A 23,906-nucleotide genomic window follows, 5' to 3' on the forward strand; every position below is an offset into this window, starting at 1 on the left:
TAAAGTGTTAAAAAGATGCTGTTTTATTTGTTGCTGCTGCTGTTTTTGTTTAAGTTATAATTGTTTCTATTTCTATGCAGATGTTTATTTGTTAAGAACAATGTGAATAAAACCTTTGAAGAGGAAGTGTTGGTTAGTTGTGTTTCAGCAGATTAAGTGCAGGGAAGTTCTTCATCCTCAGCCGTTCAACCTCGGCCCAAAGGACAGCCAGCTCCTGTGCCTGCGCCCTGGCCAAGTCCTCCAGCCTCTTCCTTTGGACAATTTCCTGGTAGCGTTGTTCTCTTTTTGCTGCCTGTTTTTCTTCCACAGCTGTATGCCAACCAAAGACAAGCCACAGTAAATGCTTTGTCCTTGAATATCCTGACTTACTCAAATCACTTTTTATAGTCAGAACATCAAAACCTCCTTCACCTATTGCTTCATAAATGTGCATCTTCTCAGACACAGCTGCATGCATCTCAGCGAGCCTCTCATCTGAAACTGCTGTAGATTTACATTTTTGTGTCCGCCGTTTCAACTCTTTAATCCTCCTCTTGCGATGCTCCACTCGCTTTAGGTGACTCTGAAAGTACAGCGTTTTAGACATAACAGTCAAGTATGGTCAAGTACACAACTGATTAGATTTAATGATGACTCTTTTGGTACCTTTTCTTGCATAGCTATAACATTCTCCAAAGCGACAACTTTCATGGACACTTGACTGTTTTTGTCTTTCTTGTTGAGATACTGCAAAAGGGGAAGAAATGCATGTAAACAAAGACAAATCTACATGTAATGGATAAATTAGAAGCAGCATAAAGTGTCTCAACAAGCCTTAACAGGTACTTAACTTTAGTACATTCCTATGAAGATTTGATGTAGTGAACAGTGTCTAACAGTGAAATGAAAAGCTGATGGTGGGAATCCATCTTATCTAATTTACATCATCATTGTCAACTAATCCTGTATTGTTGTTCAGAGATGTGAATGCAGCCAGACCGAGAAATGTATCCATAAAAATCAAGGATTATTTAGAATGGGTTTGTTTTTATTTTAATCCCTACACAATGACAGGAAGGTTCGTGCCACACCTCAGTGATTACCTGAATCTATTGCCAGATGAAACTGGTGCTCATGCTTGGAAAGATGTACGTGCCATGTTCATTATTTTTGAAAGGTGGATGATCCATGACTCATTTGATATTAATGTGCTTCTTTTATTTTTTTAAGGTTCAGACATGAGCTCTGTGTGTCTGTTGTCTTTACAGTTTGCCAGAACTACTTCTTGTGAGATTAAGAATTGCCTGTTTATTCCACTGTCTGTATGTGAAGCTGAATGAAGCCATGGAGGTTTTGTTTCTTTCGTTTAACTTTGGATAATTAACTAAACAGAGCTCACCTCAAAGATTCAGTGTGTGATATTAATGACATTGAACATTTAAGATGCTGTTTGCAACCAACTGAACCAATTTCCACATCACCTATAGTGGTTGTAAAAACAGTGTGCTTGCAGGGTTTTAGGTGACTTGGCTGCAACTTGTATCCTACCATTTTCCCTGAGTCCAGTTTAGTTTGACGCCCTTCACATTAATTTTACATGAATGTAGTGTTAGTGTTAACCCAATGGTACCCAAAAAGCCTTAATTGTAGAGAAGACCCTGGTTTGTTTGTTGTCTTCTAGACTTTTTTAGTAAATGTGCGTAACTCTGTTCCACATTGGTGATTTTAAAAGTGACTCGTAATATTAGACGCCCCACACCGTACAACAAACAACTAGAGGATTTTCAGTTGGAGCTACTGAGGAGACATGCTGTCTGTGAAGCGTGACCTTCTCCCCAAAGGGGAGGAGACATGTGACCTCTGTCTTTGTGGAGGGGAGGTCACGTTTCTCTTTGTACATTCCATCTAAGATAACAAAAACACAATAATTCTCATTTTTGTTTAATTATACACTGAAAACACTGAATATTACATTTCATTTCTGCAATTAGATCAGTGTTTTTCAACCTTGGGGTCGGGACCCCACGTGGGGTCGCCTGGAATTCAAATGGGGTCGCCTGAAATTTCTAGTAATTGATAAAAAATTAAAACTTACTAATAAAAAGTTACATTATATAGCCTAAATGTTGCCTAAAATTAATGTTTATTTGCAATATATTATAGCAAACTATTACACGATCAAAAAAAATTTAATTTTAGCAAATAAAATGTCTCCATTTTGAATGTCTGGGGTCGCCTGGAATTTCTAATAATTTATTTTAAAAAAATAATAATAATTAAAACTTACCAATAAAAATTTACATTATATAGTCTAAATGTTGAAAAAAATTAATGTTTATTTGCAACATTGTATAGCAAACTATTACATGATCAAAAACATTAATTTTAGCCAAAAAAAATGTCTCTGTTTTGAATGTCTGGGGTCACCTGAAATCTGTGACGTTAAAATGGGGTCACGAGCCAAAAAAGGTTGGAAACCACTGAATTAGATCCTCGTGACTCCCCCAAATCTTGCACAATATAGGCCTTTACATTAATGATTATGTAAGTCCCAGTTATATAACCGCAGTGTTTAACCTGTCTCCTACCTGCCTACAGATTCAAAGCAAATACAAAAAAAAAAAAGAAAAGAAAGAAAATACAGGGTGGGGAGTCAGAATGAATAGGGTGTGTGTCATCCATCTGTACTTATGGTAACAATTTTCTGCCTGTAAAACATATGCTGCCAAAACCAAAATACCTGCCTTGATATCACTGACTGAGGTCTGGCCAAAAACACTACGAGTGTTAACGTCTCACAGCTCACAGATTTCACAAACATTTCAAACAGATGTTAGGCTTTTGGATTATGTTAAAGGACACATTGAAAACGCCAACATTAAATACAAACTTTATTTTCTATAAGATGTGTGGTCAAAGCTCATGATTAGAGCTTAGATATGATTATTTAGATCTCATTCCCTGACTCAGTAAGAACTGCCTGGAGAGTAAATATTTTGATAAATGATAAAGGCAGCATCGATTGTGTGATTCCTCTCACCTCCCGTTGCTCTTCAGAGATCCGAAATGTCTTTATGTCTCTCGCCTTGTTGATGAGGTCCTCAATCTGCATATTTAACTTCTTGTCTTCCCACTCCTGCTGGATGGTGAATTTACGAATGTCTTTGCACTTCACCATCAGGTTTATTTTCTCATCTCCAAGTGTCTAGTAAAACAGAAAAATGCACACTGAAATTCACATATACATTAGTTGAACATGTTTCACAACCAAAATATTAACCCTCTGGGCACCAGAATTTTTTTGATCTCAAGATTTCTAAAAGCTGTAGCTTGGAAGAGGTTGGAAATAAAGGCATACTGTACATGAGAAAAATATGGGGTATAACAAAAGTTTATGATGGGAGTAAATTTACTCATCTAATTTGCATCTTGTGACATCACAGGGCGGCAGCCATATTTGATTGTGTAACTTTTAGTAAAATTGAACTTTGAACATATTGTCATGTAAGTTTTCTTTGTGTTTTTGGTTTTTTGTCATCTTATCCTTGAAATAAATGAATTTAAACATTGTTAGAAAGTAAAATGCAATAAGTTTTAGACGCTTTTAATCCAAGCAGCAGAGTAGCCAAATCTGTCCTTATCTATAAAAACTAAAACTAAAATAAACTTTACTTACGTACTTACTAAACTAACTCCGGACCACACCTTTCAAACTGGATTATCTTATTCAGTTTTAATAGAAACATGTTCTGACATGGTGTTAGGATTGAAAGAGCACATGTCTGTCATTCACTGGTAAGAGGTGGTAACAAGGTTCGGCACTTTATCTGTATCTATGGTCTGTTTCATTCAGTTATGTTGCTTGTATATTGCAACTTCGGCATTTAAAGGGTTAACTTTCTTTTATTTGTATTCTGTTGACATGTACCATTATTCTCATTTCCCCAAGTAAGTATCTTGTGTGTTTCTAGTGCCTACATAATAACAGTCATCCTTGTTTTCATGTATAAGTGTGGCCTGTGTTTTCTGACACTTGGCTGACCCTGATTGTTTTCTTGAGGTCGTCCACCACAGTCCTGTTGACCAGTACAGAGTCAGAGTAGTCCAAGGTCAGGTCTGTGACAGAAGCCTCCACCTGACCCTGTTTAGGGAGGACCTGGACCATAACGTCCGACAGGAAACGGTTCTTCTCCCTGTGGAGTCTAGAAAAACAGCAAAAGGTTGAGGAATTGTCCATGAAGGCATCAATTAAGTAGTTCTGCCTTTGAACATAGACAACTTTATTGTTTTTTCAGTCTTTAATTTTCTGTTTGGCCTGATAATATTCAACATTAATTTATAACATACCTTTCGAGCTCATCAGAGATATTTTTAAATTCCTCTTCAGCGGCCATGCTTTCTTCTGTCATCTTCTGCAGGACTGACTGCATCTCAGCAAAAATATGTGTTTTCATTTTTACCTGCAGATGATTTAGTTTAAAAAACAATAAAAAAGAAATCACTGAAAGGGTCTGTAAAAACGCATCACTAACCCTAACAATATGGTAACTGTGCTGTCCAATAACACTGATCAACAAGTAAAAAAAAGCCCTCCAGAATAAAAGTAGTGAAACTTTACCAAGCTAAGTCATTAATAAAGAAAAATTAAGTAAAACATGCTGGTTGGCTGAAGTTTCTGAGAATTAATGAGAAAATGGGTTTTACTCAAAAAGAATGTTTGTCTCAGGGCTACTAGGTTTATTTCAAAACACTGTTTGCACATTATAATACATACTATTCAGGTTCTTTTTGGTGGAAGGTTTATAAATCTGTTCTATAAATATACATAAACCAATATATAAGTGTAATAATATTTTATCATATATACTGAAAACATCAGCTAACCAGTACTTTTCTTGTTTGTTTTCCAATCTTATTTTGTATATAAGACTTAGCCCATTTCATCCCTGAGGAATTAAAAAAAAAAAAAAAAAAAAAAAGTAGACCAATGTAATCTGCCACACTGAAGAAGCACAAAAATGCACTGTAAAAGAAAAAAAAAAAAGTTGGAAACATGTTAACTTTATGGAAGACTTGGTGATAACTCAATTAGACGTGTAAAGCCGTAAACAGGACAAGTATGTTTGCATGCTTATTTTATATCCGTATTATCAGCTGCCACCGCGCTTATTTTAGGTCATCAGATATTTTAGTGGTCCACTTATATGGCACTTGAACTGGCAGTGCTGCTCTGGGTTTTGTATGACACAGTTTAAGCTTTCAATAGCATGACTTGACAGCAAGGATCTGACATGCTCACAGTTTATAAATCCAGCAGAACTGTCAGAAGCCAAGTCATCAATCACATGTCTGGTGAGATTGTATTTAGTATGTACTGAATATAACTACCTGTCTGCTGGTCTTAGACAAACTGTATATTAATTTAAAGTAAAATGACAGACCTTTGGCTGAAGTAAAACATATCTATATGTATTTATGTGCACAAGGATGTATAAGGATTTCAATTTTAAAATACAAAAACACAGAAAATACTGCAGTTGTTTAAATAATAAGAATTTTGTGTTCACATACCTTCATAATAACATGTTACAATTAGTGGTTTTAAAGTTTTTTTCACATACATAATTTGTAGCTTGAAAAAATGTGGCACGACCGTGATTTATCTTCACATTCTTAATGTTTCTATAAACATGGACAAGAATATTGTTACCCATGTTCTAGGATTCAAACTCCAGTTGATTGGAAAAATTGCAACAAAAATGTTAATATTAATTGTCAATAATTGTCACAATAAATATCAAACACATATTTTTAAGTTTAAAAGCTGATTTTTCTTCCTGAGTGAAAGTTGCAGAAACCAGATGGTTTTATGTGGCTTAAAATGGTTATTTATGGTCAGAGCACAACAAATATTTTAATAATTTAGTGATAGGATATTTAAAACAATCATAATGATTAAAAAAATCTACACTGAATAAAATAAAATCTCACCCTCCCATTGGCAATGAAACACTTGAATACTTTTGTCCTTATTGTGTAGTAATATGAAATATTTACAAATAATGGATTTACATAGATCATCTATCAAGCCATGGTCACCTGTGTAAATGTACTTAACAGATGTAAAACAAAAAATGTAAAAAAAAAAGAAATAATAATAATTTTAAAAAATACAATGAAGGCATAGAAATTTGAAAAGAAAAGTGTGATTTCATATAAGTTTGCATGCCACATGATATGAAATTTAATACCTAATGGTTGTAGAATAAATATATGGAGATTATCAGACCAAAAGTAAATTTAATATATCTCTTTGTTACTGATATATGTAAATCAACTTATTGCCCATTTTGTTGCTCATGTTAAAATACCTGGTGCTCACTCTCTATCTTGGTTCTTCGATAACGACAAAACCTCTCCCAGATGAACGCATTTAAGCCCTCTGGGATATTCTTTGGGTCATCCATCTCCTCCATTGCTTTCATCATTTTGACGAGTCCATCTGGGGCCAGCGAAGCACTCTGGCGCTGCTCTGTAAAAGGGTTGGGTGTGTTGTCGGCCTGGGTCTTCGTCTTTTGAACTCTGAGGGTCAAATTTCTCTGATCAGCACCACAGCTTTCACTAAACACTGTTGTGTAGGATCTAAGGTTAGGTTCAACTGCTGTATGTATTGACACAAACCTGGGTCTGCGCTTAAAGAGCTTATAGAGCTGTTCCAGGATGTGACGTGGTACATCACAGAACTCCCTCTTGAAGTTTTTGTCAAGATCCTTAGGAAACAAGGACAATATTATATTTGGGTGCTTCTATGAAACTGGTCCCTAAAAACAGGAAATGGGGGCTTAAAATTCAAACCAGATGTAGACTATTGTTATGAAGCAAGTTTGGAAGCACTTTGGGCTATTTTAAAAATAAATATTTACAGAGATAAAAGAGAAAGAATTTTTCAGATAAAACACATTTGTGTTTTTTATATAATTTTTTTAATACAAAAATCTGCATGTAACACAGTAAAGAGGACACGAAAATTATGTGTTACTATTTTTTTGAAATTTTTTTTATTCTCTCACAGGTACATTTGGGAATCGAACCAGTTTCACAAAAATGATCGCTGTTAAATGGGCAAGTTCCACATGTAATGCAGGTGGACATAATGGGTTACATGCGAAACCTGGAATGAGACTGCCGCCGATTCATGAAAACCCTGCATGTCTGGATTAGAAAAACCACCAAGATTGTCAAATTTAACACAATGTCTTTATTTATAGATGTATATAAGACCATTTCAAGCCATGTTTTCAAAATAAAATGCAGTGACACCTAGGTAGCTTTTCATGCCCCAATTTTGGTCCTATTTTTGGCCCCACTATTTTATTAAAAATTCATTAATTTTGGGATGTCTCAGTGCAAGAGTATAATTTTTTTTTTTGCATTTATCTGAGGTCATCATCAGATACATCCTTGGGGGAAATACGTATAAATTTCTGTTTTTTTATTGGGTCTAAAAAAGCTGGCAAAGTGCCAGGTACCAAAATGAAGTCAGTTTCATAGAAGCACCCATTTATGTACACAGGCAATTATGGGCAAAAACACCAAATGTAAGTAATCCACGAGAAGCCTTACTTTGTCTTTGGCTACAATTGCATTATATGTGCACTGAAACTCTTCTACTTCTTCTTCACATTTCTTCACCTCTTCCCTGACTTCATCCTGTCAGAGAAAATATATATCTACGTGATCATACAGAGGATACACAGTAGCATGTACTGGGAATGATCTGAAGCCAAAAAACATCAGCGTGCCACACAGGTCAGCTCTTGCACAACACGCCTGAGCAAAGAAGAAGATGCTGCCCTTGAAAACTGCTGAGAGTGATTCTGAAATAAATACCATCTGAAACTGGCAGTCATAAATTCCTTCAACGTTACCGTGCTTGAGTTGGATTTTCTGACCTTGTACTCCAACACATTTTCAAGTTTGAGCTTGAGTTCCAGAGCTCTGTTTCTCATCCCTTCTTCTTTGAACACTGAGTAAACAAGGTCGGTAATCTTGAGCTCCTCCTGACAAATAAACCATAGAACAATCATTTTAACGACATCACATACACATGATGTAAAATATAAGTAAGGCTGTGGGGAATGAAAGTGAGATTAATTAAAAAGAGCATGGGTGTCAAATATGCGACCCGTGGGCCAAAGGGTTCAATCTGGCCCATGGGATGAATTTGTGAAATGTAAAAATGACATTAATTATTTTAGTTCAGGGGTCACATTCAGACCAGTATAATCTAAAGTGGATCAGACCAGTAACATAATATCATAACAACCTATAAATAATGGCAACTACAAATTCTTCTCCTTGTTTCAGTGTAAAAAAAAAAGTAGGATTACTAACTGTCCTTTACCAAAAAATGTAAATAACCTCAAATATGAACAACCTGAAATGTCTTCAGAGAAGAAGATGCAATTTTCTATCAGCAATATTCTGCCTGATTCTAAATGTTTTTTGTATTTGTAGAGCCACTGTGATTTATAAGTTGTAATGCACATGTGTAAATGTTAAACTGAATGTTAAAATTGCTCTGACTTTCAGTTTTTTCATGGTTGTTCGCATTATTCACATTTTTAAAAAAATAGATCGTTTGTAGAAGTAAACATTTTCATTATATAATTTTACTTTTTTGCTCTAAAACATAGAGAAAAATTTTGAGTCGACATTATTTATATATTATTATGTTATTATTTTACTGGTACAATCCACTTCAGATCATATTGATGTAGCCCCTGAACTAAAATGAGTTTGACACCCCTGAAGTAAAGAAAACAAAATTTACAATTCATAGTAATATTACCTGATATACAGCAAATTCACACTTCACCTTCTTCTCAAACAGCTTTTTCAAAGTTTCATCAAGCTTTTCAGTTGCATCCTTAGTGGACTCCTGCAGTTTTTTCATTTCAGTTTCCAGTATCTGACATCACAGAGTTCAGAGATGTTCACATCATCGCAGAACAGGAGTAAATCAATTCATTACTCATTATGGAAAAAAAAAAGCTGAATGAATGTTATACCTTTTTGTACTTCTCTTTTTCCTCATGCAGCTCTTTGGATTTCTTCTCATATTCTCGGTACGCTTTTTTCTCTTCCTCAGTCCAGTGAATGTCAGGTTTGGTCAAAACAAACTCAGGCGGAGGTATTTCCTGTGGAGTTAATTCAATAGAAACTATGTGCCCCTCATGCTGATTTGTCTAATTCAACTGACACCACCTAGAAACGTTAATCCAGTGAAAAGATATTTTACTAAAAAGGAGAATGAATGTAAATTAATTAGTTAATTCTGACTCTTTACAAGTTAAATGCTTTGTACATCATAAGTATTGCAATAACCATTACCACCAGATAGTAAATCAATAGCATACTTCTCCGTTCTACTATGACTATTTTGTAAATGATGAAATTTAGTTATTTAATTTTACTTCTATGTGACTTTGTGCTATTGGATAATAATCCCTGGAGGGATTAATAAAGTTAATTTCATTGTAAGAAAGAGTGACAAGAGAGGATTAAAATGTCTGAGCCTGTTTGTTTGTCACAGGCGGTAAAACATGTGCTTTGCAAACACATCATTAGTGGTTTTTATTTTGCTGTATTCATATTTCATGAGCATAAAAATTTAAAAGCCTCAATTTATAGCCTTTTCTTGAATGTTTTAATTTGTTTGTTCCACTAAACACAATGCATTCAGTGCAATTTGTGAAAAAAGTAAAGGAATCTCCACATACTCAAGTCTGCAACATTATTTTAATATTATTTTAATGTGCAAGGTTTCGGTGACAGACTTGGACCTCTTATTAGAAACATTGGGTCAACTTTGACCTGAGTGATCATTTTATGAATTAACTGTGACTAAATATTTTTGTTTTGTATTTTCTAGATTTCGATCCCTTTACCCTCTTTTTCATAAATCATCACCTTTAGCAGACTTTAAAGGAAATGGCAATAAATACACACCAGTTCATTAACCAATTATATTTAATTTTACTTTATGAAAGGGTACTGATTTAACAAAAGTAAGTCAATTAATTATTTGATAACTAACACTTACTACTATTACTACTACAACTACTGCTATTTTTGTAACTTAAATAATGAATTACTTGTTTTCATTTCTCATTTAAATTTTTGATTTGATTTACTTTGAGCTGTAGTCTATGCCAATTAATTTTCCTGTTCCTTAATAAAGTGAATCTGTCTTCAGCTCTCATCTCTTTGCTTTGTCAAGGTAACATCACATGACTTGTAGTAAAATGCTGTTCACATTTACACCATTTCAAGCCCTGACAGCCTGTCACTCACTGACCGAATGATGTCAGTGCATCCAGCACTATAACCCCCATGATGCTTACCCATCCAAGTCCCATCTATTGACACAAGTGTCTTGCATTACGGCTAATCAGTTCATGTTTTTTTAACCTGTTGCACTGCACTTCGCTTATCACATGTCTTTGACCGAAAACATGCACACTTAAAAGATTTGAGGGCAGAGGCTTGGTTCCTTTTTCCAGTTAGGTTATTTATACGTTCCTGACTGTCTCTGATACAGTACTGAGAAAAACAATGTAATGTAATGTCTCTAATATATAATAATTAATATATAATTGATAATAATTAAAATGTACCATTTTTAAGACGTCCTCTTTTTTTACTTCAAGCACTCCATCCATCATATCATCCAAGGCCTTTTCTCTTGAATTATCACCCTGGAATAAAAAGACAAAAACGAACAGCAAAAATGAAAAGCTTTTATTTATGAATTGAAGGGAACAGTTGAATATTCAGTTAGACTGGACTGGATTCATTTGAAAGTGTCGTCAGTAATAACAGAGCTGCAGGACATCAGAGTGGAAGAATCTGAAGAACGTTAAATGTGTAACAAGCAAGTGTTGAAAAACACAAACACATTAGTTTTATGGTAGCATACCTTGGCTGCAAAACGTCTTTGCTCTTCCAGTCTTTTCCTCTCCTCCTCTTCCCTCTGCTCTGGGGTTAGGTATTTCTCTGCTTTTATCTAGAGTAGGACAAAGATTTTTTTTTTTTTTTTATCGGAGAGAAAAAAAATTACTTCACACATAAATTGTGAAACCTTAATTAATCAAGTGGCTCAAAGTTTGTTCAACTTTACAGGAGTTAGCTGTTTAGATGTTTAATGAGGAGGTTAGTGACCTCTGAGTCGTCCACACTGAGCAGCTTCTCTGGACACTCGTCAGCTGAAAGACAAGGCTCCCAAAGCGTCTCCTTCACGTCCAGTTCTCTCATGATGGCTTTGATGCGTTTATTCCTCTCCCTGATCCGACTGAGCTCCTGTACCTTTTGTTTATGTACAGCTTCAAATTCTGTGTTGAAAGCTGTCTTGACTTGATAAATCACATCCTGACACAAAAAAAAGATCACAGTAAACCTGAATGTGTCACTTTTGTAAAAACAGCTTGATCTGTTTCTTTAATTACAGTGGCAAAAAAAAGTACATTAACCATTTGACCTTAACTAGTTTTCTGCTGAAATTGTACAGAAAATGTGATCTGGTCTGCATATAAGTTACAAATAGAGACAAATAGAATTATCTTTAACCTATTACACTACAAAAAACTGTAATAATAATAAAAAAAAGAGTCTTGTGTTTTAATGTCTTAATTCAATACAGATAATTGATCTTAACCTTAATTGAATTCAGATATTAAATATTCATGGTGCTGATGGAAAAAAGTGAGACCTTAAGAGAATGACTCTAAAAAGAGCTAATTGGAGTTATGAGTTTGCAAATCTGAAGTCAGTGAAATTATCAAGCAGGTGTGGAGCTACTTTGACTTATAAAAAAACACTTAAACATTTTGAGTTTTTCCACAAGCATCTGCCTCACAAAAAAGACATCCAAGAAAAACTTGGATCAAGAACTGTTAACAGGAAGGGGTTACACAATAATCTCAAAGACATTAAGGTTTCATTTTATGGCCAATTCATGTTGAAAACTAGGACATTTCACATACTTTTTCTTGCCACAGTATTTGCTCTTTATTTTGCAGCATATTTTCCGTTACGTTTTTGGCATGGTTTTAATATATACATCAGGTGTTTAGAGCAGGTTCCCACCTGTAGCAGGATTATCTGATTAATCTTCTGCTCTGTGGTCTGCAATGTGAACTGGTCGTATAAGTAAGGACTTGAATATCCGCAGTCAGCAGTGGAGCATCCCATCACAGCGGCGCTCGGCACCTCTTGGTCTTCCGCCTCTTTCTCATCCTCCTTAGCACTCGATGTGTTAGTCATTTTCTTTATGGTGCTCTGTTACAATCAAACGTTTGGGAAAAATACTTTGAATCAGAGGTTTGAGGACAGAATCTGTGGCTATAAGATTATAAACTCACTCCCAGATTATTGCAGTGGAGAGAACATCGAGATGATTTTTTTCCACCACGGAGCTATAAATCTTTAACAGTTTCAACACTGGTGGACTGGCACGTGTTCAAGCATTTAAAAAGTTACAACATTCAAAGTTCATACTTAGGACTGTGATTCAAAGCATGAAATTATTTTCGAAGCCATAAACTTGTTTTGACTTGAATGGTTTTGTCATAAAAATGTATTTTCAGGGAGTTAAAAAAAACACACATCATCACTTTAACTTCAGCTTTAACACACAAGCTGCATTTCTGCTTTAGATTAAACAGTTAACATATGAGGAGATTGAAAACATGTGTTTGTCTTTGCTGTGTGAACCAAAACAAAAACCACAGACTGTTGATGTCTGTGTACCAGCTTTGCTTACAGTGCAGGAAGCCATTTCAATCTTCCTGACATTCTGAACTCTACGGAGCTCATCCAGCTCTGTTTCAGTCCGTTGTGTCAGAGGGTAGTTCTTCACCTCGTGTTCAGAGTGAAAAGCCTGTAACAGACCAAGACTCCAGATCAAATCACGGTGCAGTGTAATGACGACAATGAGCAGAAACACTCTGATGGCTACGAATCAAACCTTACTTTGATGGATTTGCTTTTGACCTCCATAGAATCCCAGTACTGTCTCTTTAAGATATCCCAGAGGTAACGGTTGGCCACAATATCCCACTCTTTTTCAGTTCTCACCTAAAAAAATTATTAAATTAAGCACTGTTACCGTGATGACTTCAAACACAGAATTCAAGATTTATTGTTTTCACGTTACCCTCGTGGCCTCTTCATGCACCAGTGCCTCCAGTCTCCTCTGCTCATCCACATCCAGGTTAAACTCATGTTGTTCCAGACGTTGAATTGTGGGAAGGTTCTCATTTTCTTGCATCATGTCCTGTACCTGTTCCATATGAGGACCACAGTCAATTCATTAAATCACTCTGGACATTTTTAACATGATCTACTACGTGCCTTTTCTATTTAACCATACAGTGTCTTGTGTCTGTGGTTTAATATCAGTACAGGCAGGATTTATCTAAGACTACTTCCAATGTTTTTTTTCTAACAAATTACTAATCATAACATACTTCCTGAAGTAAAAAGTTTAATTTTTTTTTAAGTACTATAGTTTTATAGTCAGGCTGATCATGTGAATTAAAAGAAATGACAGTGACATAAATTCACAGGTATTTTGTTTTTGTGAGCATGTTTTACATTTGTTGTGTCAGTGTCTGTTTGTGTGTGAAAGCAACATATTTTAGTAACAAAACTGTAAATAATAATTCTAATAATGATAAACTCACAATGTCATGTAACGCTTTGAGGCTCTTCCTCAGTTTTTCCTTTACTTCAGAATTCTGTTCATTGTCTTCTTTCACAACCTGTTCAACATACAAAGTAAAAAATGTGAGTGTCACAGCGTTACACCTCTTTATAACCCATTCTATTGTAATTTAAGTGAAATAGCTGTGAAGGGATGGTTAATTAAGATTTTATGAATTTACAATATCAAATTAAAAAACCTAGGTGGTTCTACACATAAAATACGATGCAGCTCATTTCAAACAGATGCTTTGACAGTATTATGACAAAACTTAATTGTGTAATTGTGATTGTAATTATAATGTAACTGCAGAAAAGTTGGCCAGAGGTTGGTTTCCCATGTATGATTGTGAATGAGAGGTAAAACCCACAATACAAAGATTGCCACACCTTCATTATCAACCCATTATTATCAAGAACCATTGTCATATCAAAGATCCCGAACATATTTTACAATGCTTATCTGTTCAACAACTAACATGTTTGTTCATTGCTTGATTTTCTCACACTATAATAAGCAACAATAAGTCAAACTGTGGCATAGTGAAAGTGCGTGCCAAAGGCAACACAGCTGCATCTGGAACAAAATTCTACACACAGGTGCAAAGGGCACTTTCGTAATCCTCCACCTGCATTGGTGTAAGGACACAAAATGATCTGCATTGTACACCACCGCTATGATTATTTGTGTATTAGTCACTGACCGCCTCTCGCCTGTTTTCCAGCCAAGTGAGTTGTAATAACAGGCCGGTGGAACTTTCATCCAGATCTGTCACTTCCCCATTCTCCGCTCTCCTACTAAGCTAAACAGTGTTGAAACACATTAATTCCAGTTCATTAAATCAGGCATTGTTTTTGTCAGATTTACACCACAGTACTCCCTCTTGTTAAACACAACTAAGAAGTAACCTAAAAAAGTGCATTAACCCATAAAGACCCAAACATCCACCTTTAACTAAAACCAACTACTGGGGTAACTATTTAATACCGGATGAACCATTAATCGTACCAATCCACGTAAATAATTGGTGTAAAATGCAGTTTGTCATCTTTTCATGGTCATCAGATACGACCCATTTGGACATTCAGAGGCTCCATAGTGAAGGTGGAAACACTGACATCTTCTACAACATTGATTCACCAGTAAAACCCATGGAGTTTGATCAATGACAGTGGATGGACACACTGGGTTTATGTTCAGTTAATGACAGATTTTGGTGAAAGAGTCACTTCTTTTTCAGTTTTCTCTGTTTTTGATATAATAACCATCAACTTTAATCTGAGTTTTAAAGAACATCTATATGATTAATAAATTAAATATAGAAAAATACCTGATTTTCACTTTAAAAACATAAAATTAAGAAGATAATATTGTAATAAATGGTGATAAATGACTTGACAAATGTTAAATATAGAGAAAAATCCATTTGGGAACTGACACTAAAGTAACACTGGGTGTTTATGGGTTAAAATCAATGAAATAGCAACAGTCAGTACGTACACTGTTGTGTCATGGTTTACTGTACAAAAACATTCCACACCTCATTCACATCAGTGTCACCAGCATTAGACCATTGGCTCCAGTCAGGCCAATCCCTGAGGATGTGGTTTTCTGTTTGGAATACATTCTTCAAGGCATAATCCATAGACTGGCAATACTGAGTGGCTTCCTTCAACTCAGCAGCGCCCAAATCATTGAATCTACAAGGAGACATTTGATACTTAAAGGGAAAACATATTAAAAACAATATATGTTTTAAAGCTCTAATCATTTGCTTCCTTGCTTCTTTTGTAGTTTGGGCAAAAAAGTACAAAAAGTAAAGTATCATAAGAAGCAAAAGGAAATCACATACTCTATAGTGTTTAGTATTCATACTGTTTAACCACCTTGATTCTATTAACATCAAAACGAGAATTATCCACAACCTAAGACAAAGGTGTAAGTAGTAACTGATGGTTTTAGAAATGCTTAATAAATACCTTAGTCTTATAGCTCCATTACATGGTATGAATTAAGACTTTCAATCAAGTCTTCATCATTTGTAATTATAAATGGATGAGATACATAAAAGAGTTTGTTGGTAACTAAAAGAGAGCTGCGTAAAAGATGGGTTTTTAAGACATGTGACCAGAGATACACACACACTCTGACGGTAAAACTGCTCTACTTACCGTGAATTGCCCCACGGGGACAAATAAAGAAATTCTGATGATATGTTAGTAATGAAATATTGTAAAATAAATAAATAAATATAAAAGAAAACTGCCAAAGAAACTTAAAACTTTAAAATGAAAACATGTGCAAGAAAGTAGAGAAGGTGGATGTTGGTATGTGAGTGGGATGTGATTCACTTGGGGAGGTAATGCGTGGTAATGTTTGTTGTATCTTTGGTTTTTTGGAGGCTATGGTCACATTTCCTCCAAACCTACTGCACCATCTGTCTTTATTTACTATTTGTACCTCCTTCACAGCCAACAGTAACAGAGGAAAAGTAGTATAAACTATGTTGTGTTATAAATTGTGAAGCCAAAGAGCAGAGTTTTTCTTCTGAAAGCAACAGTTCCCTCTACTGGGCATAGCTGTGTATTTAACAGGAAGCATTGTGTGTGTTTTTGTTTTTTTTTTAACCTCAGATCAAGGCACACTAAAGAGCCATCCTTGCAGCCAGCAGTGAGGAGGGTCTGACTGTCAGCAGAGAAAGACACAATCTGAAGTCCACCAAGATGCAAAGAATGGCACTGCAACTCGATGTAGTGTTCCTGCAGGAACAGCAAAAATATAACACATTCTAAGGGTGTATGTTTTAGTTGCAGGATAATGATTTCTTAGGTTCTAATATCATATGCTCCTAAGACCCAGGAAAGTGAAAATGTTAGCTTTTTTACATTAAAAAAAAAAAAAAAAAAACCTGGATTGGAAACTGCATAGTGCAACAGTTTTTTCAGGTCCATTTTTTAAATTATTTTTATTTTATTTATTTATTTATTTATTTATGGAATGTCCTTTGCAATGGACAGCATTTTTAAAGTAAAACTGTCAAACTTTTGTCCCCCACAGAGGACAAAAATCAATTGTTGGGTCTCAGGAGGATATATGACAAAGAGTTTCTTACCATTGAAACAGTTTCTCGTACACGCAGCACACCATCTCTACCCAAAGACGCCAGCCATAACTGATGAGGAGACAGTGTGAGTGAAACAGGCCCTAAAGGATGGCCCTTGACTTCCTGCTCTGGTTTTAGCTGGACCACCTTTTTCCTGGAGTCAGTGTTTGAGTCCTGGAACAAAGAATCACAGCAGGATAACAGCTTCATTTGTGTTACCTGATCAGTACAAGAGAAGCTGTCATGTTAGATAGCAGAAAACCTGAGGAAGCTGAAACCGCTGAAGAGCCCTCCTCTTGTGGCAGTAAGCAAAGACCTCATTGACTCCCAGGACACAGGAGGTGAGCAGATGAGGCACTTCAAATATGGTCATTTTAAGGATGTGATTAGAAAGACAGCCATGGCGGTCTACACAATCTGGACCTGAAGATAACAAATGCAATAGATCAGAAAACCTTTGAGTACAAAAAACAAAGCCTGTGTATAATGGCGACCACTTTGAGGGCTTTTTCAGGAAACTTTTGTTTGTCAAGTGCTGTAGCAGAATAAGAAGGCTTACAATACACTACATAAAAAATAGCTCTATAAACATTGTGTCTGTAGTCACACCCCAGTGCTGGTATGTGCACTTTCTTTCAGAGACCTCTGTGTTTCCAACCCGTTGTGTATCAAGGTTCACATCATTCTTTTTACAAGCATTCCTGTTGATGAATGATGGAAACTGAACACAGTGTACAAAACAAATTAAGTTAGCATATGCAATATAATTTAATGCTTTCTAAAATACATTTTGCTTTTTAAGGACCACTTTTCACTTCTTGGTTTAATTCCTCAGCTGATGATTCTGGATTTGTACCAGACCATTGTAAATATGATCATGTTTATCTATCAGTAAGTGATCCAAAAATATATACAGAATAAACATCTGACAAATTTCTGAAGTCCTCCTTCATTTCAAATGATCCAGAGTTACAGGATTATAAAAAAATCAAACAATGTTTTACTGTGTTTTGTTCTATTGTGTCTGTCTGAGTACAGTACCTGAAAGATCTTTCACCGACAGAGTGAGCAGTGTAAGCAGACTGCTACTTTTTTTGTCCTTGTGAGTGCACAGTGCAAGAACTTTCACCTGCTCACTGTCGTTGATATACTGAGCGGCAAGAGACAAAATGGATCCTCGAGCAACTGTAAAATGTGAGAGGTTCAGGCACATTAATATTTTTAAAACCATTGCTGATTTGCAAGTATGACACTTTTATATTTGATCCAAGCTAAAAATGTTAATTGCATTCATAAGTTCAGTATTTTCCAAGATGCAGAAAATTGTAGTGACAACAACTACCTGTGAATCCTTTGACTGAAAATCGTGTTGATGGCTTTGCATCAAGTACATAGATATATGCATCTGAGGCACCAGTGAAAAGGAAGTGCCCATTTGGATCAAAACTGTAAAACACAGACACACAAATAACAAGCAAACATGTAAACACAGATGAAATGTAAACACAAGCATCCAAGGTGCCACTTCAACCCTTTCATGCATGATGTTCACATTTGTGGACACATAGTTTAAGCTCACTTTCCAAAGGGTTATAAAGGCAATATTCTCCAAACCACATGGGGGCAGTCTCTATAGACCCTAAGCAACACTATGAAAAAGTATCATCTTAGTTGTACAATTTGGACAGCTCTGTGATCTCATAAAGTTAACCTCCTAAGACCCTGCTATGGATTTTCTGTCCACTTTTCGGTTCACTTTGCAGACAAAGTTCACCGCTTTTTACATATATATATATATATATATATATATATATATATATATATATATATATATACATATATATATATATATATATATATATATATATATATGTATATATGTATATATATATATATATATATGAACTGTCCACCACAAAGGACATTCCATTAAAAAAAAAAAAAAAAAAAAATGCATCTGAAAAAACTGTTGCATCATGATGTTTCCAATATAGGGAATTATTTAATTCAAGAAAGCCAAAACTTGTACTTTCCTGGGTCTCAGGAGGTTGAATATCTGTTTAATAAAACCATATTAAAAAAAAAATTCAAAATGCATTTCAACTTCAGCCTAATTTTGAGTAATAAAATCAATCAAAAAAAATCTAGATACTTTTTTTTTTTCATAATTCATGCATGAAAGGGTTAATGTTTTCCTCACCAGCAGTAGATCCACTGCTCTGAACAGAAATAACACATGCTTATACTTTTGTTCAATAAATTATGAGATACTCTAAAGAACACTTGCACAAGGTGATCCACAGTTGCACGGTAAAGGTGAATCTGGTGGACCACACGAGGCTGCTGCCTGTTCAGGTCTATAAAGAGGACCCTTCCTGAAGAAGTCCCCACGGCCGCATAGTTTGCTATAGGACAGCAGGCCATACTTGTCACCTGCAAAGACATAATTTACATTTTCATACTGCATGCTTTTGGAGCAAGTGAATCAGCATACCACTTGCTATAAGTTCTTCATATATGTTATAAATGTATGTTTTGAATATGACCTCAGTCTGCAGAGATAGGGAGCCAAGGCTGGTACCATCTGTGGACAACACCTGCAGTTGTCCACATTTCTGCACAGACTGCATCCAGCAAGAGAAACATAAACTTACTTAAGTGATGCTAACCCAAATTACACAACATTTAAATCATGAAACGCTGTTATTATTGGACAACACAAATGTTTTACCACACAAATATTCTTGTCAGTGTGTGACAAAGCTGCAGCCACAAAGTCGCCACTGAGAGCATCCAGAACGTTCACTATCTCTTCTGATTGGCTTGTGTTCAAGGTGTAGATTTTACCCTGGAAAATTATAACGTTTTTTTCACGGTAACACAAACACACACATTTTTGCTCACTTACACTAGTTAAATTACAAGTACTTACCATATTAGAGGAGAAAAATAATGTTTCATAGTTAGGGGAATACATAACAGTGGTAATAGGTCCATCTAATTCCCATGACTGTGTGATTGTAATCTGAATTCCTTTTATTTCCAAGCAGTGTGCCATATTGTTCTGTAAGACAGAGATTTTAAATCGGGTCAAAAAGTTAGTCAATACAAAATACGACACCTCAAGATGTAAACCATATCATTTAGTGGTTGACTTTAGAGGCTTTATAGCTTTGTACCTTTCCTACTGTGATCAAACCATTCCTGTTAAGGGCTAAACATTGAAAGCTGCTCTGTTTGAGTTCAGGAATTGCATCAGCAGCTGAAAGCAAAAACACAAATCATTGGTTAAAGGCGCTTGTTTTTGCCACATAAAACTAGGTAAGACCTATATGGAAAAGTACAAATTGTCCCGCTGCTCAGTGCACCAGTGTGTGTGTGTGTGTGTGTGTGTGTGTGTGTGTGTGTGTGTGTGTGTGAGTGTGAGTGTGTTTACTTGTGGGGTTGTAGAGGATGGAGACAGAGTGGCTCTCTGGGTCCACAAGCAGCAGAAAACCCTCCTCACAGCCCACATACAGCTGTGATGTGGCTGTCCAGCAGATGGCAGTAGGAGTAACTCTGGGTTTTGTGCAGAGCTTGTTCTGTGTAAACAAAGTTGGAAAACAGTTTGCATTTACAGTAGATGCTGCAGCGTAAAACATAGCATAGAGAAGCCCCCCCCCCCCCCACACACACACACACACACACACACCTCCTCAAATGTGTTATTGTGCTTTCAGTGTCAGTGCCTTTGCATCTTTTGCTGGTTTGATAAGGCTCAGAAAAAGACTGTCAGAAAAAAAGTCACCTGTTAGATTATTGTATTTAGTATATGTAACCAGATGTACAGAATGATAAATAAAGGAAATAACATCAATTAAAATGCAAAACTGAATATCTGTCACCTGGGCCACAGGCCATTTAATGCATGCATGTTAACGAGTTAGTTTGGCTCTGCCTATATTTGGTAAAGTATATGTACAAATATGACTGGAGCATTGGGTGTGTGTATAGAGTGTCTCCCATTAATGTGTGATACTGGTGACCTACCTTGTGAAAGAAAACCAATTTCCCCACAAGGACAAATAAAGATTACATCTAATGAATAGTTTAAAAAAAAGACACTGCCAAAATCTGTTATTCCATTTCAGGTTTAATATACCAAAATTATATACAATAATTTAAATATTATATTATATTATATTATATTATATTATATTATATTATATTATATTATATTATATTATATACATCTTTTTCCTTAGTATTATCCAATTTGTTTATTGTGTATGTTAGGTATTTACACAATGTTTCCATACCTTTTTAGGCATTCCTTGTATCTTTAAGCAGTATATCAATAACATTTCATTGAAAGAGATCTTTTTCATATCTACTGCCATTTATTGTACGTAAAGTAAATACCGACATGAAAACCTTTTGGTCAATGTAAGTGAATTGGAGACAGAGGGAAAATACCACAATGCTTTCAGTCTTGTCTCCTTTGAGCCCTGAAATTGCTGATGGAGGCAGTTCTGGACCAAGATAGGTAAGTTTTTCACTGATGCTATGAGAGTTGACCAAAAGTCTCTCAACAATGGTGCCATCAACAGCTGGAAGCTCTATCAAACTGAAAGAGACACAGAAAAATATATATAAATATTAAAAAAAAAAAAAAAAACATAAAGAGAGCACTATCTGGATGTGAGTATGTTAGTGTTCTGCTTGGGCCTTTAGTCCCATTTGCACCTGCTGTAAAACTAAAGCAGGCAAAACAGTTTTACGGCAGCTTTACCTTGGTTTTAGGACATGACAGCTGACATTCTTCTGAATATTCCACACAGTGAGGGATGAAGTTCCTAACGCACAAACTTGGAGCCAATTCAAAGGGTTGAACGCCAAAGAAATTACATCCCTCCCAGCCTGTGGTTGTGTACAAACTGGCTCAGCATTTTCCCAGTTCCTGTAGGTACATAGTCATGGTTACAGAAACAGAGCTGTGCAGCCTAAATAAACATGGCTTAAGATACATATTCTACAGCCTACAACATCGGGAGGTGTATTACTTTCAGTGGCTTACCACACTGTTATGGTGTGGTCTGGAAGAGAGGAGCAACAGACCAAATAAGGACCACCATCACTTAATGCTAGAGATGTGTAGTCCAGTTTTGCTGAGCCTAGAAACACAGTCACTGGTTTTCAGGATTTGTTTGAATGGGTTATATTGTTGAATAAATTTAACCAGAGTCCAGAATTATCACCTGCCAGACGACAGACGTGGTTACATTTAGGTGTGGCAGGTAAATGAAGTGAAATCATCAGCAACCGGTTGATACAGAAGAGAAATTTCCAATCCAAGCACACTTGAAATAGGCTAGTTAGTTTTTGCACACTATGTATGAAACTGAAAAAAAGAGTCTGCATTATAAGCCCAAAAATATATGTGATCAGTGTATAAAATGAATAGTAACTTCACAGTTTGTCTTTAAGCTATTGTAAAAAGTACATTCATTTTTTTAATCTAATGTTCACTGTTAAATTATTGCTGCCTCATGAATTTGGGGACAGACCACTCTTTTTCCAGTACCATGAACTTGAACTGTAAAACATATTTTTCATTTAATTGCCTGCTAAAGATGAGTTTGCAGACTAACAACCAGAGGTACTTTTTGGGCAAATAAGCACAATATTTTGGCCAATAAAGATATTTTTAGCAGGTAATTTTCTTCTTTTTACCTGCCAGTGACAGATGAACCACATAGTTAATTTTGGACTGTTTTTACAGCAAAGATAGAGCATCACTGTACAGATCAGATTACATTCAAATACAAGTCAAGCCTTTTTGAGAGGCTGGGATTCAGGAGTAAAGTAACTATCGGCCTTACCTTTGAGTTCATTCTTCAATCCAAGATCAGGGTAATTGTACACAAATATAGAGGTGTCTAGCTTTCTTTCAGAGACTGCAAACACCCCACTGTTGCCATTTGCTGTAAATGCACTGATGCCTCTGCACCCTGGACCCTCAAACACACTCTGCTCTTTGGTACTGAGGTTTAGGAAAACAAGGTGATTCCCACATGGATAACAGACAGTATTGTTGTCGACAAACTCGACGTTTTTTCCTGTAAATCCTTGTATCCATCTACAAGACAAGTAAGAGTATAAACAGATATATGTAAAAAGCTTTTAAATGTTAGCAAATGAAGGGTTTATTACGACGGCGTATTAGGGCCACATAAGAAAATAAATACGAGAATAAAGTCATTAACGAGAATAAAGTCGTCGATTAACGAAAATCAAGTCGTTATTTAACGAGAATAAAGTCGTACTTTTATGAGATTAAACTCGTAATATTTTGAAAATTCGACAGTTTCCGGTTTTACAGCGAAGGAAACAAGCGAAGCAGCAACTTTCCCTTCTGTTGGACTCAAACTCACAGTAGCGTCCCCCCAGTTTGTTCAGAAACAACAGACCCTCTCTGTTTAGTTCTGTGGTGTTTCCACTGATAGCCCGGCAGATGACCACTTCAGCAGTTTCTCCTCCACAAAAGACGAAATTTGCTACAAATCAGTTTGGTTCTTACTACAGACCCAAACGTGTGCAAACTCTCTCCAAAGTCCTCAGACTAATGATAATGTGTAGATGGAGGATAGACTCAGCATTTGGCCTATGTGCCTGACCCCCAAATGAAAGGAGAACTGCACAGAATGTTCACAGTTCTCCATTTGTCGATGAGTAGGTACAACTTCTCATTATATTATGACTTTATTCTCGAAATATAACTTTATTCTCGTTAAATAATGAGTTTGTTTTTTTTAAACTACGACTTTATTCTCGTTGTGACAAGCGTTTTTATTCTTGTGTGGCCCTAATACGCCGTCGTAGTTTATTAAAACAATTTTTAAGAGAAGGAATTAACTTACCTGACTTCTAATTGTCCAATTTCATCCATTTTACAGCAGAAATGAAGACGCACACACCATAACGTTAAATAAGCTTTTTTTTTTTTTACCCACAACGGAGTGATGTGTCGCTGCGTTCCCCTGGCAACGAGAGGACTCTAACGGAAACACGCTGTCACGT

General features: G+C 35.8%; 1 protein-coding gene across 1 annotated transcript; it reads right to left on the reverse strand.

The window, feature by feature from the left end:
• On the reverse strand, positions 1-23,820 carry cfap43 (cilia and flagella associated protein 43). Its single transcript, XM_030156666.1, has 38 exons — positions 23,747-23,820; positions 22,709-22,965; positions 21,904-22,000; positions 21,619-21,786; positions 21,303-21,453; positions 20,284-20,428; positions 20,027-20,109; positions 19,780-19,911; positions 19,579-19,695; positions 19,394-19,471; positions 19,135-19,280; positions 18,190-18,293; positions 17,889-18,032; positions 17,110-17,270; positions 16,857-17,021; positions 16,373-16,503; positions 15,285-15,444; positions 14,448-14,546; positions 13,725-13,802; positions 13,196-13,321; positions 13,012-13,116; positions 12,803-12,919; positions 12,127-12,318; positions 11,203-11,409; positions 10,961-11,047; positions 10,659-10,739; positions 9,051-9,179; positions 8,831-8,950; positions 7,932-8,039; positions 7,603-7,689; positions 6,661-6,749; positions 6,351-6,561; positions 4,327-4,439; positions 4,022-4,181; positions 3,020-3,184; positions 646-726; positions 412-562; positions 1-309 (listed from the first exon to the last, which is right to left on the reverse strand). Exons 1-38 carry the CDS (start codon positions 23,773-23,775, stop codon positions 134-136), a joined length of 4,950 nt encoding a protein of 1,649 aa, XP_030012526.1. The 5' UTR covers positions 23,776-23,820; the 3' UTR covers positions 1-133.
• Between the last annotated feature and the right edge of the window lie 86 nt (positions 23,821-23,906).

The sequence above is a fragment of the Sphaeramia orbicularis genome, chromosome 15, assembly GCF_902148855.1.
Source record: "Sphaeramia orbicularis chromosome 15, fSphaOr1.1, whole genome shotgun sequence".
Taxonomy (NCBI): domain Eukaryota; kingdom Metazoa; phylum Chordata; class Actinopteri; order Kurtiformes; family Apogonidae; genus Sphaeramia; species Sphaeramia orbicularis.